Here is a 17911-nt window from a genome sequence, read left to right as displayed (position 1 = left end):
AAATAAATAATAAAGTTAGATAGTGGGACATTTCACAAGAAAACAGCTTAATGGATTTTCTTGAAAACAAAACAAAAGAAAAAAACAAAAACGTAAACCATCTACCACTGGGCCAGAATTCTAAGCTGTAGCTGAGTTTTCAGATCAGGCTAGTACTAGAGAGCTCTTCTCTCTGTCTTGTCTTTCACCAGCCCACTCCATTCATGTGTATTACTCCAGCAGTTAGGGATGCTTAATAAAGATCTTAAAATGTATAATACGGCTTCTTCATCACCATGCCTATAACTTTTGTTCCTGTTCTAACTCCTACTTTGACGTAATCGACTTTGCCACCAAATTTGATGGCTCACTCTCAACAAACATAGCATTTATTAAATCACCAGGAACACTGATATTCCAGCAGACTATTCCTATATGAGAATTTAAGCCAAATAGGAGTATTAAAAAAAATCCGTTATATTTCTACTTCTTTTTTAATGTCTCTCTTCTTCTGTGTCCTGATTCTCATTCTTTTGACTGCCTTCCAGGAGAAGCCTGCTCGTAGTCATTTGCATTTCACTGTACATTGAGAGCTCTGTTAATTTTTCCAAATGTACCTTTAATTGTAGAAAGATAGGATTGTCTTTTTGAGGAAGTGGTTCAGCATCAGTCTTTGGAGAAGAGATGACATTATCATATTGTCAAAAAGGTAACACCTTAATATCTCTCAGTAAAGAAAATTTTAAAAATGTTTTCCAGCCCTTTCGATGTATCAAGGACTGTGCTCTGTCCTTTGGAAACAGAAATAAGACATAATCCCTGTCCCTGAAGAGATTGTATCTATAAAAAGACAGGTGATTGAGATGCAGTGTTTTAACTGCCATGATGCAAGTTTGTACATGGTACTACAGGGACTAGGAAAAGGCATGTCCAAATGTGCCTGCAGAGTCAGAGAAAAGTTCTGAGGTAGTGCTGAATCTGAGATTTGAGATCAGGAAACCAGTTTGGTGCTGAAGGCTCACTGCTTGAAGTTCATCCAATCTGAGACAAATCTCCATTTTATTTTCTGTGTATGTTAATTTTTTGAACAATATTAAGTATTTTTACATCTTTAAATACATTTACTCTTGGTTTTATTTATTAGACTATAATTAGAGACCAACTTGTGAAACAGTTTAAGCTGGATGGAGGTACATAGCGAACAGAAATCTAATTCATTAAATAAGAAAAAAATTAAATGACTTTATAGAACCACATTCCAGACAGTTTTAATTATGCTAACAACTCTTGGAGGTGAAGACATAGGTTTATGAAATTAGGTTCAGTATTCTCTGAAATTGTTTGCTAGGTTTATCTTTTACAATGAACTGTTGGGACTCAGTGTTAGGCTTCTTCCCTATGAGAGGCAATGGGAATGAAACACTAAGGATCATGCTCCAATAACTGTCAGTAGAGAATATGAGGCAGGGAGAGAGAAGACCACATCACTGAAGGGCTTAAAGTGGAGATTGGCATAGTCCTTTATTCAAAATTTCTTTGGTTGGTGCTTATTCCAACTATATCAATTTTGACTTTGAGATTAACTTTCCATGTTGCATTTCTGATGCTTGGAGCCTTTTACAGCACATGTGAATTTTCATGTAATGAAACCTATGACGTTTATTTGGCTATCATTCTAGCAGTGTGTATGTTAGGATGCTAAACTGGAGAACAAAATTCATAGCCTGACATAGAAAAAAATAATGCAGCATTCCATACTCTGATCAGCCAACCATATGCTAATGAGCAGAATGAAATATGAATATCCAATTTGCAGACTTGGTCTCACTAACAGGGTTGAGAAGATGAAAGGGCAGATTTATAATATTCATAGAGTCATTTATAAATGCTTTTTAAAATTATATTTTCACCAACCTAATTCATTAGTAGATCTCCCCAGTGACATTAAACATATTCATAAATTGAATTGGCTATACTTCATCACAAGAAGCATATTTAAGAGTATATCTTTTCAACTCTACCAAATTCAATAACTTAACTTGTACAGATTCAATATACAGACACAGAGACCTGAGTCAATATATTAAACTGTATATTCATTTCTTCCTGATTATATCTATCTACCTGTCTCCATCTTGCTAAACATCCACCCACCCACCATTCATATCCATCTGTTTGCCCATCCATTCACCTAATAATTGATTTATCTTTATATTCAACTCTTTACAATCTATTTATCCATCAATCATTGATATATACATCTGTCTTTAAACCCAAACTATACAATATTATATATTGTATTATGCAAACTTGGACAATGTCAGGCAACTGGGTAATTGAATAATTCAATAATTAATAATGGTTATAAGAGTTCACTTTAATGCATTAAATATTTCTCTTATGTATAGCTCTCAGAATGACAATGACCAAAATGCTCCTGAAGATAGTTTAGCCATTGTCCAACTGAGAGAGAGAGAGAGAGAGAGAGAGAGGGAGAGGCAGGCTCCTTCTTGGCTAGACTCTTTCACGGGTATATAAAATTTGGAAAGTCAATTCAATTTCATCATCAGTAAAATGAATAGATACTACTGGATGATTTCTATGTCTGAAAAACTCTGGTTATTAGCTATAGAAACTATGTCAAAAGGCCACTGTTTCATGGATTCCTTAAGTCAGATGCTGTGTTTAACCAAGGGGAAAATGGTTCAGCTCTCTTAGAACCGTAGTATTTACAATACAGCTTTTGATTACAAAAATGATGCAGTAAACGTCACGGCACCAAAATAACTTGTTACTGTTTAGAAAATAAACAAATATCCATGTTTGTAGGTGAATGATCTAGATTCTGCCTCGAAAAAGCATGACCTTGAAAAAACTACTGTGTCCTTGGATCACAGTTTCATCTTCTGCAGAATGGGAATGTGGATGGGATTTGTTGTATATGACTCTAGAATCTAGACTATTTCTATATGGATCAGACTTTAGGAATTTTCCTGGAATTTACTATACTGTTTTAAACTTGTGAAACCCACTCTAAGAAACTTAGGGACTGAAATAAATAATTAATTTATTCTTATTCTTACTAAAGACAGGTCACAAAAATATTAAATAGGAAATATTTTCACTTATGAGGAACCCTCCATTTTTTTGACTTTTGAACTAAAATAATGGATTCATCAGCACCTTTGTCAGCAATAAAAAATTCCATTGTTACTTCAGTGAACTGGTATTGGTACTTTCACACTTGCCCTTTACTTAGAGACGATCATAAGAGACTGACGGGAAATCTCCTCTTAAAGCATATGAATACTCAATACTAAAATAAATGCTTACATCTGACAAGAACTGAACATTCTAAAAAGCGAGTCCTTGTGAGGTAAAATTTTGAGTATAGGTTTGATAATGCTCCATAATAAATATTATATTGTGTGAGGAACTCTTATTATAACTGAAACTCAGTGACTGCTGAGCCTGATTACAGAAATAGTTCTGCCATGAACTAGTGATTTCTTGCAGAAGAATCACTTTATCGACCCCCTGAGTGAGGGGGATAAATGCTCATTTTTGTACGAGGAAATCAAGGGGTATGAGCAGTCTTCCTAGACTTAAAGACATGGCTGCTAAGTTTTCTCATGGAATCCTTGACGTCTTTATTTCTGAGAGTATAGATTACTGGATTCAAGAGGGGAGTGAAAATGGTATAAAATACCAAGAGCACTCTGTCTATTGGAAAATTTGTGAAAGGCCACACACAGATGAAAATGCATGGGCCAAAGAAAAGAGTCACAGCAGTGAAGTGGGCACTGCATGTGGAGAGGGCTTTGGAGGACCCACCAGAGGAACGCTGCCTCACGGTAACCAGGATGAATATGTAGGAGATCACCAAGAGGAGGAAGCACACCAGGGCAATCATGCCACTGGTTGGGATCATGAACACTCCCAGAATGTATGTGTCTATGCAGGCGAGTTTAATCACCAAGGGGAGATCATAAAAGAAACTGTCCACTTCGTTGGGTCCACAGAAGGGCAGATTCACAGTGAATGCTAACTGACTCATAGTGTGGAAGATGCCGACCATCCAGGAAAGAGTCACAAGCCCCACACACGTTCTCCGGCTCATGATGGTTAAATAACGTAGAGGCTTACATATAGCCACGTACCTATCAAAAGACATGGATATCAGCAGCACAATCTCAGCAACCCCTAAGAGATGTAGGAAGAATATTTGGGTGATGCAGCCTTCAAATGAGATGGCTTTGTGCTCACTGAAGAAATCTGCAATCATTTTGGGGGTGGCAAAGGAGGCCAGAGACATGTCAATGCAGGAGAGATTGCCCAGCAGGAAGTACATGGGGGAGTGAAGGTGTGGCTCTGACACGATGGTGAGAACAATGAAGAGGTTCCCCAGTACAGTGGCTGCATGGACTCCAGAGAAAAACAGGAAATTGAAGACCTGGAGTTTCCAAGAACTGGAGAGACCCCGTAGGATGAATTCAGTTATGACTGACTGATTATTCCAGGCCATTCACTCTGATTTTGAGAAGGACTCTGACATTTCCAAATGGAGGAGAAATAGGAAAAATACAGTGATCAACACAAAGTGAGGTTTTTTTTTTTGCATAAAACAATGTAGTGGTTGCCCACCACTAGATAGTTCCCTGCTGTGTCACTCTCCTGCTCATGGTTATCAAGTATTTCCCCCACGGCCTTTCCAGATGTCTTAACTGATTCAACTCAAGATTAATTCATATAACCTAGCAATCTGCTTACAAGAAAGGTGCAAATCTTCACAAAATAAATAAAAAATTCAGCTCTTTGAATATTTACTCCTCAGTTTGTAAAAAAAACCTAAAAATTTTCATAACCAGCTGCTAACAAGTTTTGAAGGTGGAGGGAATGGGAACCTTTGTCAAAACATCATGATGACAGGGAAAGACTGGATGAACAATGTTTGAGAATCACGATTGATTATTAGTGGGAACACAATGGTGCAAAGGATTGTGGGCAATGGTTTCTCGTAGTGGGAAGGATAAAGGAACACAACATGAGGGAAACAGGAATAGAGAAACATAATCTGTCTCAGTTTTCTAATGGAGATTGTTCAGAGTAAAAATGAAGTAGCCTCTTATTCTTAGTTCTTCATTTCAGTCACACAGACATGAATGACCCTGTCTATGCCACCAAGGCCATACATTTTCAAAGGCTAGTGAAAATGATGCAGTTAAAGCCTGACGGTTTCACACATTTCCATGTATTTTAAATAGACTTTGTTAAATACCATGCTGCCTAAAGTCAGACATTTTTTAACTGCTGTGTTTTATAGACTTTCACCAAAACAGTCTGAAAGAGAAAACTCTTCCTGCTTCCAGAGTTCACTTTAAACAGGTAGGAGATGGGTTTATGTAGAGACAGAGGATAGTAATGGAGAACCTAGGAGAAGTTATGTAATATAACATGTCAACATTAAAACTAGACTGTTGAGGGAAACTCTTATTGAGATCTGAGCAGACTTTACAAAGTGCACTGAAAGCCAGTTGAAAAGATGTGCCCTTAAAATGCATGATGAACCCCTTTCATCTTGCCACTAAACCAAGCTTTTCTTTTTTCCTTCCTTTCCCTTTCTTATCACAGTAAATATACATTCTAAATGAATTGTTCCTAGACTAAACCAATTTATACATGCAATTACCCACACTCTGACTTTTTGTTCCCATGTTTTTTGCCCTTTAACTCCACACTATTCTTATGATTTTCCCATGGCAGAAACTTTTAAATTTGTTTCTGTACCCACATACCTAAAATTAAATGGGTATCAGCCCAGCTCTCCCTTAAACTGGTGTAGCAGAAATAGCGGTGACCTGGGATTCAGAAAATGTGGATTCAAATCTTGTCTTAGATGTATGAGATTGGATAATTTGCTGCATCAACTGGTACCTTTGATTCCTCACATGTAACACGAATGGGTTGATCTAGGCAACTTTAGGATCCTTTCCACTCACATATTGATATTCTAATACTCAACTAGTACCTGAAGGCAGTGACAATTGCTCCAGAGTGACGTCAGATCAACCCTCTGTCTAATTTATAGGTAAAGAAGGCTCAAAATCTCTGAGACCTTTGTATTAATAACATCTGTATTGATATGAATTGACTCAATAAATTACATGGCATGAAAAAGACCAGCTGCTGTTTGGGGAATAAACAAATGTTCAAGTTCCAGTGGGAGCTATTAAAACATCCAAGTTGGTTTGGCCAGAGTTAAAGATGGATCACAAAATGGTATGATTATTCTTAAGTGCTTTATGTACATGGCATGCATATGATGGGATGAGAGAGATGTAAGAAATCACCTTTATCTTGGATCACAGCAAAGATAAGACAAATGGGATCTGTTATTTGACTTGGGGGCTGCAAATGTTATCTCAGTTCCTCCAATAATATATGAGAATGAGCCTGTGCTTCCGTTTGGAGAAAAATTTATTCAGTAAGTAATAGTATTAACGAAAATATCTGTACATCTTACAGTTGTTTTAAGATTATAATGTTCACCAAAAAGAGTTCTCTGTGATATTGGGATATGATATTATTAAGATTTTTTGCAGGTGTGTTTCTCAGAATGAACTTCAAAACATTTTAGGAAAGTACTTTCTCATTATCTTACATTATGTGGGAGGTATTAACCAATGCAATTACCTGAAAGAATGGTATATTAGACACTTAAAAATTGGGAAGAAAAAAGTAAAACTGTTGGGGGAGGATATAGGTCAAGTTGTACAGTATGTGCTTGGAGTGCATGGGGTCCTGGGTTCAATTCCCAGCACCTCCTCTAAAAAATAAATAAATCTAATTAACACCCCCACAAAAAGTTAAAATAAAGACAAAAACAAAAAAAGTAAGACTGTATATTTTTACAGATGATTTTACTGTATATTAGAACCCAAAAGATTTAATGGAAAAGACACCACAAAAAAAAAAATAGTAAAATAGCCATTTATAAAATTAACATGAAAAAGTCAATAGTATTTTTATATATAAATGAAAGGCAAGTGAAAAGGACCAACAAAAAGAATCCACACATTTAAAGGAGATGTCCAAAGCCTATGTGAAGAAAAGCATAAAGCTCTCCTATAAGACACAAATACAGACTTGAACAAATGGAAAAACTTGAACCATGTTCTTGAATTAGAAATCACAACATCATAAAGATGTCAGTTCTCCTTAAGTTAATTTGTAAATTCAATGCAATCTAGATACAAATAATACCAGTCCTCTTTGATCTAGATAAACTGATGACAAAATTCTTCTGGAAAAAGGATATGCAAAAATGCAGGAAGAGTCAGGGAAACATTTTAAAAAGTAGAGCAATGGAAGAGGATTACAGAAGATTATTGAGAGTTACAAAAGGCATGAAAACATACTATAAAGAGGACATAAGTAAAACTAGGTGACATTGATGAATTAATATACAAAGAATTGAAAGAAACAAAACGGAAAACCTAAAAATAGACTAAATTGCATATGGAAGTGAAGTGTATCATAAATGAAGTTCCTAAAATGAGTGGGAGAATAGGCACTTTTCAACAAGTGGTTTTGAGATAACAGGATAGCCACCTGGAAACAGGTAGACCTGTATTCATTCTTCATACCTTACCTGTAACTGTTCAAAATGGGATGGATATTTAGATGTAAAAATTGAATTTCTTTATGATCTGGGAGAGGAAATCATTCCTAACTATACCTTAAAATCCAGAATTAATAAGGGAACATTACAAATTTTGATTACATAAGTAAGTGCTCATGGCAGAGACACAAAAGCATAGCTGACACACAAATGAATACCTAGAAACAATATCTGCAACCTTTTAAGACAAAGCAATGATATGTTAATACATAAAAAGCTACTAAAATAGAGAATAAAAAGATCAGCAATCCTACAGAGCAACGGGAAAAGCTGTGCAAATGGCTAACTACATAAAAGATGCTCAAACTCTAATAAGAAAAATTAAATTGAGAAATTGTTTATCAATTAGCATAGGGTAAAATCATTTCTATCAGACAGCAAAATCTAACAGCTTGAAAACCTACCATAAGCCGATACTGTGGTGAGGTTATGCCAGTAGGGGAGTGAAATGATACAACCCTAAGGAGGGGCATCTTTATGTACTTAGAGATATCTCCAGGTGGAGGGATATAATAGGGTTGAGATATCAAGAATAAAATTAAAACTTTTTTGTCTTTAAAAAATTAGTTTTATTGAGGTATAACATGTATACAATAAAATTTGCCTATTTTAAATTAATGAGTTCATTGAGTTTTGAAAAATGTATAGTCTTGTAAACACTACCATAATCAAGAAATAGAGTATCTTCATCCTCCACCCTAAAAAACTCCCTTATGCTCTTTTGCAACCAACACCCTCCTTCCACCTCTAGTCCCAAGAAATAAATGGTCTGCTTGCTCGCTCTCTCTCGTTTTACCTCTTTTAGAATTTCATATAAGTTTAATCCTATAGTATGTTGTCTTTTGATCTGTCTTCATTCCGCATATTGCTTTTGAAATTCATCCAATTTGTTGTGTGCAGTGGTAGTTCATTCCATTTTATTGCTGAGTAGTGTTCAATGGTAGAATATTTCACAATTTGTTTACCAATGCATCATTTGATGGGCATTTGAGCTGTTTACAAATTTTTACTATTATGAATAAAGCTGCTATGAAAAATTATGTACACACCTTTGAGTGGACTTAGGCAAATATTTTTCCTCTTGGTAAATAGACTTGCTGGGGATTACGGTGTTATTTTTAACTTTAAAAGAATCTGATAAATCGTTTTCCAAAGTAGTTATACCATTTTTGCCTTCCCACCAACAATGTGTGAGAATTTCAAGTAATCTCCACATTCAGTTTTAAATTTTAAATTTTAGCCCTGCTAGCATGTGTAACATGGTATTGCGTTTTCATTTAAACTTACATTTCCCTAATAACTAATGACACTGAGTCTTTTTTTCAAGGCATGACCTTTTTCATACGTCTTCTCTGGTAAAGATTGTGTCCAAATCTTTTACACAGTTTTATTCAGGTGCTTTGTCCTCTTAATATTGAGTTGTAAGAATTCTTCATATATTGTGCATACAAGTCCTTTATCAGATGTATGTTGTACATTATTATTTTGTAATAACTTTTAATGGAGTAAGTTCTATAAAAATACTGAATCACTATACTGTACACTTGAAGCTAATAAAATATTGTAAATCAACTATACTTTAAAAAAAATGACCTTCTTTGAATATATCTGGCTTAGTTTTTACTTAGGTTAGGAATTATATCAGTCAGAATTCAACCTTGGAAGCAGAGGCACTATGTATTATGGGATAAGGGATTTACCATAGAAATTAGACTTTGAACAACTGTGGAATGACCTGGGGAAGTGCAGATATAAAATGGGGAGTTACAGAACCAGAGGCAGCAGCACTAACCTGTTAGTCTCAGAAACCAAGCCCACATAGGCAATGAAGGAGGAGTCATTAAGGGAGAGCTGGTAGAAAAACTATGTGAAGCTGTTCTGTGGGTCTAAGCAAAGCACGTGGTCAACGTCAGCAGCTACCGCTAATTCTTGAATCCAGAAATTGTTTTCCTCCAGGCAGTGGTACAGCTCTCATTTACTTAGCATTATCTTTTCAAAGAGCAGAAGTTTAAATACTGATTTAGCCCCAGTTATCAATTTTTTATGGTTTTTTTCTTTTTGTCTTTCCTGACATTTTTGCCTAACTCTAGGCCACAAGTCTTTGTTTTATTCTAAGACTTTTATAGTTTTAGTTTTTACATCTATATTCATTTCCAGATGATTTTTGTGTAAGGTATAGACAAGGATTGAGGCAATTTATTTACTTTTGCATATGGTTATCCAATTGTGTTAACAAAGAACTATTAACATAGGCTATTCTTTCTTGTTGAATTACTCTGGCAGCTTTGTTGAAAATCAGTTACCATAATTGTGAATTTCTTTTGGACCCTCCATTCTGTTGCATTCATCTACTTATCTACTCTTAGGCAAACACCACACTGTATTGATTACTATAGCTTTACATTACATGCTGAAGACAGATTGTGTAAACCTAAAAAATTTGTTCTTCTAACAAACTATTTTGGCAATTTTAAGTCTTTTGCAATTTCACAGAAATTTTATAATGAATTTGTTTATTCTACAAAAGCTTGCTGGGCTATTGATTAATATGGTGTTAAATGTATGCAACAATTAGGAGATAACTGACATCTTCATATGATTGTATCTACATCCATGAGCACGGCCTGCCCATCCAGCCTCCCTCTCTTATCTCTTTATCCTGGGACCCAGGCAGATGGAATAAGAGCAATAGTGCAATCATTCATTGAATCATAAGACTTCTGCTCATATGTAGCACATGAAACTTCTACTCATATTACATTGAATAAAGCAAGTCATATTTCCAAAGCTTTGGTAAATAAAGTGGGAATTATACTCCTCCCACAGCAATGAAGGGTTCCTGAAGAGATGGACTAGGTAAAATAAGATAGCCAATTGTTCAATAAATAAATAACTCAAAATGACAGTTATATGGAATTCTGATTTTACTAATCTCAATAACATTTACATTACTGATACCTTAGTCAAAGTGATCTTCTTATACCTATTTCATTTAATAATCCCCTGCCTCTCTTCTTGAAACCATCCATGTAAATCCTTACAAAACATTGACTTCAAATCATCATAATCTGCCTAGAGTCTTACAGTGTATCTTTGTCATCCTTTACATCAAGTTCTATTTTATAGTGGCATTCTTGTTCTTCCAACCTGTTGACTGAATATCTTGTTCCTGTAAATAAGTTCCACTATTCTATTCCCTACATGTTTTTTTTCCCTTGCCAAACAAAATTTTAGTTTTCATTATAGGTCAAGTTCATGACATTTCTTCTGCAAGAACACTTTCTTTATTTACTATGCACATTGTAAATTTTCCTTTATCGAAAATCTAGTTCACTATCTTTAAGAACTGGTTGAACAATTGATTTTTTGGGCTGTATTTTTTTCACCAATTTTTTTATTTATAGGTATTCAATATCTGCCAAGGAACTATAAATTACCTGAAGCAGAAGGGAATGTTTCTGGATTTTATTCTTTACTGCCTTTAGAGCAGGGTTAGATAATCAAGTGCTTATTAAAATTCATTGACTTGCTATCTCCTGCTACCTCAAATGATGGCTTTCCCAACTTCCATTTCCTGAATCTCTCAGGTCCAGGTAAAAACAATCATTGTAAATTCCCATAAGACTCTGGATATATCTTACTGTTGTGAAGCAAATAATACCATTTTTGTTGTTTAATAGATCCCATTGCAAGATGACTTCTTGGTCAATTCCCAAATCCCTACAACACCCATTTTACCTACAACTGCTAAACAACTAATGATTCAACTAGGTCATTTACTTATATTTAAAATTGCCTCCTATATGCTCTCTGTTAGAGCCTACTCAACACTGAATAATCTAAAGCCTGGATTCTGTTATAGATCTGGTAAGTTAAAGACAGCTCTGCTGTCTGCCTTCCATACATCCATCTCCTAACCCCTATTCCGCGGGGCTGAGATCAATAAAATAGTTTGCATATGTTGGCATATATGAAGGGAGAAGTCAAACAGGAGTAGGACTAATGAGATTGATCTTTGAGTTCTTTCCCATAGAAATAATGTGATATCCTTTAGGAGACAAAACAAAATTTCAAGTCATAAAATTATAAGTATTTGTACATGGAACAGACTGCTGTTTAAAAAAAAAAAGAAATCAAGAAAAAAGAAGTAAAATGTCTTTTCTTGGGCTGTATGACTACTGTGGTAATACTATATACTGTGTATATATACTGTGTATACTGTGTGATAATCAGTCTTCTGCCACTGGATAAATACCAGCAAAACTAATTTTCTCTGTGTTTCTGATGCGTTTCAATCAGACAACTTTTATTTGTGCATATGTTAAAAATTCTTTGGAAATTTACAAGAGTTCTGCAACTGTTCATTAAAAACCCTCTATAATGTTACCTAAAAGCCCATGTCACTTATATGTTACATATTTTTTATATGTTCTTTCAGTAAGGATATCCTTATGGATAAACTCTAAATGACTAACCGTGTGTGTGTGTGTTTAACACATTGTGAGTCCAAAGTAAGTGCTTACTAAATGTGAGCTATTATCTTTAGGATTGCACAGATTAATGGACAAATATGTGGATAAGTAAATATTTAAGATGATATAATCTCATTTGGATTGCCCATTAGCACCAGAAGGGAAAGTGTTATTTTCACCATCTATGACTTAAGTCGTATTTCACTATGATCTCTAATATCCTATAATTATCTTTCAAAACAATACACCAAAAATGAGGATGGAAAGAATAGTAAAGATAGGTTTTCATAGAGGAAACAAAGTCTATGGAAGTGGATTCTTGGACATGGAGCTTTTGCTTCACTTGACTCATAGTTTCTCTTGATGTTTTTCTTTAATACAGACTTCCGCCTATCAATCAGGACAATGGACGTGGCCAACAAGTCTGCTGTTTCTGAATTTGCCTTGCTGGGACTCTCTAACTCCTGGAAACTACAGATGTTTTTCTTCATGGTGTTTTCACTGTTTTATGTGGCAACAGTGGTGGGTAACAGCCTCATAGTCATCACAGTTATAGCTGACTCTCACCTGCACTCTCCTATGTATTTCCTGCTTACCAATCTCTCCATCATTGATATGTCTCTTGCTTCCTTTGCCACCCCTAAGATGATTACAGACTACCTCACTGGACACAAAACCATCTCCTTTGATGGCTGCATCACCCAGATATTTTTTCTACACCTTTTCACTGGTACTGAGATTATTTTACTTATGGCTATGTCTTTTGATCGGTATACTGCAATTTGCAAGCCTCTCCACTATGCTTCAATCGTAAGTCCCCAGGTATGTGTTGCTCTTGTGGTGGCTTCCTGGGTTGTGGGGGTCATGCACTCAATGAGCCAGGTCATATTTGCTCTCACATTACCATTCTGTGGTCCCAATGAGGTAGACAGCTTTTTCTGTGACCTTCCTGTGGTGTTCCAGCTGGCATGTGTGGATACTTACGTCCTGGGCCTCTTTATGATTTCAACAAGTGGCGTAATTGCCTTGTCCTGCTTTATTCTTTTGTTCAATTCTTATGTTATTGTCCTAGTTACTATCAAGAATCATTCTTCAAAAGGATCATCTAAGGTTCTTTCTACCTGCACAGCTCATTTCATTGTGGTCTTCATGTTCTTTGGGCCCTGCATCTTCATCTATATGTGGCCACTAAGCAGTTTTCTGGTAGACAAGATCCTGTCTGTGTTTTATACCATCTTTACTCCCATTCTGAACCCAGTAATCTATACTTTGAGGAATCAGGAAGTGAAGACAGCTATGAGGAAACTGAAGAATAAGCTTTTAAATTCCAACAAGACAACTTCTTCATATTATTTTTAGTTTTAACTTCTAGTTTTAGTTAACTTCTAGTTTTATTCCTAGTCATTAAGTGCCACAATTTTTGTGTACGTGGCATATGTTAGGTTCTTATTTCTATAGTCCTCACCAAATTGCAACTGCCAAAACTTGTGACAGCACAAGTTAAGTTCATGTTAAAACTATTCTCATACAAATATTTTAAATATACTTTCAATGTTAGAAAAGCAAGCTGACAGAAGCAATTTCTTGCAGAAGCAAAGAATATCCATAAAAATGCCAAAACTGATTGTTTCAGTTAGGAAATTCAATATTAATACTTTATTCATTGGAAAAGAGGAACAAAAAATGAGAAGAGAAAGTGTAGATTAAAGGAGAACTAGGAGATAATGACATTTACAGACAACTAACAACTGAATTACTCAATGAATTGTCCCTAAACTACAACAAATTGTCCCTAAAGTAAGATTTCTATAAGCCTTAGAAATTCTATACTGCTATAGGAGGAGCCCCTCATAGATAGGTGATGATTTTCTATGCGCATCCCTGAGTCATTACTACTTAACATTTAAACAAACTTGTGAGTTCTTCTATTAAAGAAACTCTGGATATATTTCATTACAAATATTGATGAGGTCCAAAGAAAAATGCTGTAAGTAGAGAAGTCACCACCATTGACATTTAGCTAATAAGCAAAGAAATGTAGTCATGATAACTCCTCATAATGCCAACTGAATAAAGAGGCTACAGAATTCTGCAAATAGAAAATAGTATGAAATGAATTTCAAAGCAGTACACTTGCTTCATACAGACACTAATGTCAGTTTAATGCTTGGAAAGTTAAAATCAGAATTAAATTAAGAGGGAGAGTTTATGACAATAATGAATTAATGGAGAGTTTATGCCTTCCTTTTAAAGTATTACATTGCTTTAAATGGTCATTAAATTACTTTTTCCTTTTAATATTTGGAAGCAAAAATAAGAAATCTGTGCTTAGTAATACACTATCAAAGTAATAGTTCTGTATATGAAGGATTTTTGTTTCTGGTTTTTTTTTTTTTTTGGTTTTTTTTACTGTTTTGGATGAGAATGCTAGGTTCAAAGTTAGCTTCAAGGGTCAGAAGGTATCATTACCACCTGCTGGAAGGTACTGGAATTGCAAGCATTGAAGGTCAAGAAATCTCTTGGATGCCTTGCTTTGCAAATCATCTACTTTAATTGATGGCAAACGTGAAAGAATTAACCATTTTTTCATTCACTAAATGATATCTATGAAATATGGTGTCCAATATATTTTCCAGCTTGCATCCACAAGAGGAAAGATCTGTTGCAACCATAGTGTTTGATAGATATCAAGTTGTTATTCTTTTCTGGCATTATTGAGTAAACAGAGAAAACCAAGAATTCTATATGCACTAATTACATTGATTGATAAGAGAGAAGTCAAGAAAGTAAAATTCCTAACTTTTCATTTTAAGCCAAATGATATGAGGAATTTTTTTTCCTCATCAGTGTGTATTTTTTATTTTCTTCATTAATGTATTAAACAAACAAGGGAACAACTTTGCAGTTTAAAAGTTGTACATTGTGTTTAAAGTCTAGGCATTTTTGAACTTGTTGAATAAAATGTCTGCAGTATTAACACAGGAAAAAAGTGTTTATATCTGCAAAATAATAGCATAATCCTATTTGAAATAGGGATACAAATGGAAGAATTTTGGTTGTATGTGTGAACTTTCAGTTTCAGTTACATCTGCCAATATGTTCAGGATGAAGGAACACACAGAGAAATTTTCTAGTTGTTGTTTTAGAAATGCTCCAAATAATTCTTTCAAATAATAGGAAATATGTTTTTAAATGAATTGCTTTTTGCGAGATAAAACTGTAGAGTCTTTTTAAAGGGATATCATCAATCTTTAGTGCTTATGTGGAGAATTCTAAAACTTAAAGACATTTGCCAAAAACCTCAACAGTATAACTGATCAGCAGACAATTCTGGAAGGCAAGTCAGCAATGAAACTGAGAAGTTGAATCGAGAGTAAGGCCATGTAGCTGAGAATGAAAAGGACCATAGATAGCTTCTGGAGAATTTCCATATATAAAGGGAACTAAACACTTTCTCTGGTGCTCGGAATGAGCAGTCAACATACAAGATACCTCTTCATATTACATAAGCACTTAAATCTTTTGTTTTGCTTTTAGCGGGGAAGTAATTAGGTTTGTTTGTTTGTTTGTTTAATGGAGGTGCTGGGGATTGAACCCAGGCCCTCGTGCATGCTGTGCATTCACTCTACCACTGACCTATATCCTCCCCCCTAAATCTTAATCAGGAGTTACAGGTGGATTATTTTCTCACCATGTCTCCTCAACACGATGCTGATACTTTTACCAAGTCTAAGTACAGTGACATGGCCACAGGCTCCTTAAGCAGTTACTAAAGATGGTGCCATTTGCCACTAGGGCATCTAAAGGCAGAAATAATGTTTTGCAAAGCATGCTAGATGAAAAGAAATCAGCTAGTAAAAACATACCAAGTTGAGGATAGCTTTAAATGGTCTGAATTTCCAATAACACAATTGAAGGAGCAATAAGATATGGAGAATTTATAAGAAGACTATGTTGACAAGCAACCTCATATTCCTTTAGGTGCTTGGGAAATTTGGCAATGCCAAACCTCTGAGCTTTTAAAAATTGTAAAAAGCTGCTTTGTAAAATTGAGCAGTATAATTGAATGCAGGTGAAAAAACTATAAAAATCAGGTCTAGCTGAAATGATAAAATGTAAATTGTAATACATGAAGGAATTGTCATGTGTAATGACAATAAAAACTGTAAATGATGTATACATCTAAAATCATTTGAGGAAAATTTCAGAATACTATATAGTGCAGTGATGATGGATTTACATTGAAGGTGAAGTTTTAGACCCCCTCCTTTGCATGGTTTTTTCCCAACGCCCTGGAATGGATCCCAGCAACCATTTATCCTTAATTTTGGCTCTTTTTTTTCCTTAAATAAGTCCCTTTAGATTTGCATAAACTTTAGGCTCTGCAGACCCTGGATCCCCCCTGAATGTAGAGATAAAAGACTTAGACTCATGCATCTTTTTATCCATGTTAAATGCCTATTCTACTGTTCGTTGTTGGTGTAAACTTGGGCAAGATACCTAATGTCACTTAGCCTCAGTTTCTACATCTGTAAAAGGACATAATAATGGTATCTGCACCACAGAGTTGTTTGAGGAATTAAGTCATTCATATAAAGCATGTGTCCAATAAATGTTATTATAATATCATTCTGAACAACTCTGGATATTTTTAAGGAACCTGGTACTCCTAAGCTAAAAACTGACATGTTTAATTTGAAAGGTAAATTTTTATTTTATGAATTTTAAATATTTGTGTCTACATATGTGTGCATAAAATTAATGTGTATCAGGATTAACTTGGAAAATTGAAAGTAACTTCCACTAGAAAACTACATTGGTTCTTATATTAATTCACGCTTCTAGAAGCTTGTTTTTCTCACTGCTCATAATTTTTATGAATCAAGAGAAATTCCAAATTTTTGTTTAATTATTATTTAATTGCTTCTTTATAATGAGTAATTATTAAATTATTGATTTTAGATTGGATTTTCACCACGATTTTGGACAGAATAAGAATGATGATTTTTGATCCTCTATATTATTAAAGTGAAGACATAGATAAATAAATAGATTAGTGAATAGTAGGTTAGATAGATAAGTAAAATTTTGTGTATGAACCGTTTTATGTGAATAATTTTTCTACATTGACAAGAGCCTGAGATAATGTGATCACTGGACTCTGCTGCCAAATGGAAGAAGTTCTTGGAAGATGCCAGCATTTGAATATATTCAGACTCTTTATACACATGCTTTCATACTTAAACAATGATCAATGAAACCTTGCTTCTCAAATGAACTTTTAGACAAAACAGTTAAAGCAAAATTGATGAGAAAGCTGAAATAACCATCTTCTCTCCCTGCGTCTTCACTATTATTATTTTGCATGGTGACCTCTGGATGCATGTATCCAGATTGAAAGCCAGGAGAAAAAAAAACAGCCATGGAAACCTAATTCATATAAACTTCTTGCATGCACTCTCAGTCCAATAAAATCCACTGAGCAATTTGACAGTCTTTCAATTTATATGCTTCTGTTACAATGGTTAATTTTATAAAGATTAGGCTATATTTTGTTGTTGTGAATTATTTTTAATGCTATTAGTTATACCATGAGGTAAATACACGCAACATATGCAGTAGTTAGAAGGACCAACATCCCAATAAGATTGGAACTGTGACGTGGATCATGGGTTGATATACTCTGTCTGTATGGTTGGTGGTATATTTCAATTGACATTTTATCTTTTTCTTTCTGATTTTTTCATTAAATACATATAGATATTTTTTTCATTAAATA

General features: G+C 34.7%; 2 protein-coding genes across 2 annotated transcripts; one reads left to right on the top strand and one right to left on the bottom strand.

The window, feature by feature from the left end:
* Positions 1–3556: 3556 nt before the first annotated feature.
* On the bottom strand, positions 3557–4504 carry LOC105089953 (olfactory receptor 4K3). Its single transcript, XM_010981136.3, has one exon. The coding sequence runs from the start codon at positions 4502–4504 to the stop codon at positions 3557–3559; it is 948 nt and encodes a 315-aa protein (XP_010979438.1).
* An 8018-nt stretch (positions 4505–12522) lies between these two features.
* LOC105089996 (olfactory receptor 4K2) lies at positions 12523–13491 on the top strand. Its single transcript, XM_010981190.2, has one exon. The coding sequence runs from the start codon at positions 12538–12540 to the stop codon at positions 13489–13491; it is 954 nt and encodes a 317-aa protein (XP_010979492.1). The 5' UTR covers positions 12523–12537.
* Positions 13492–17911: the final 4420 nt, after the last annotated feature.

This window comes from Camelus dromedarius, chromosome 5 (genome assembly GCF_036321535.1).
Source record: "Camelus dromedarius isolate mCamDro1 chromosome 5, mCamDro1.pat, whole genome shotgun sequence".
In the NCBI taxonomy this organism is placed as follows: Eukaryota; Metazoa; Chordata; class Mammalia; order Artiodactyla; family Camelidae; genus Camelus; species Camelus dromedarius.
The sequence above is the reverse complement of the archived record's forward strand: the minus strand, read 5'-3'. Positions and strand labels throughout refer to the sequence as shown.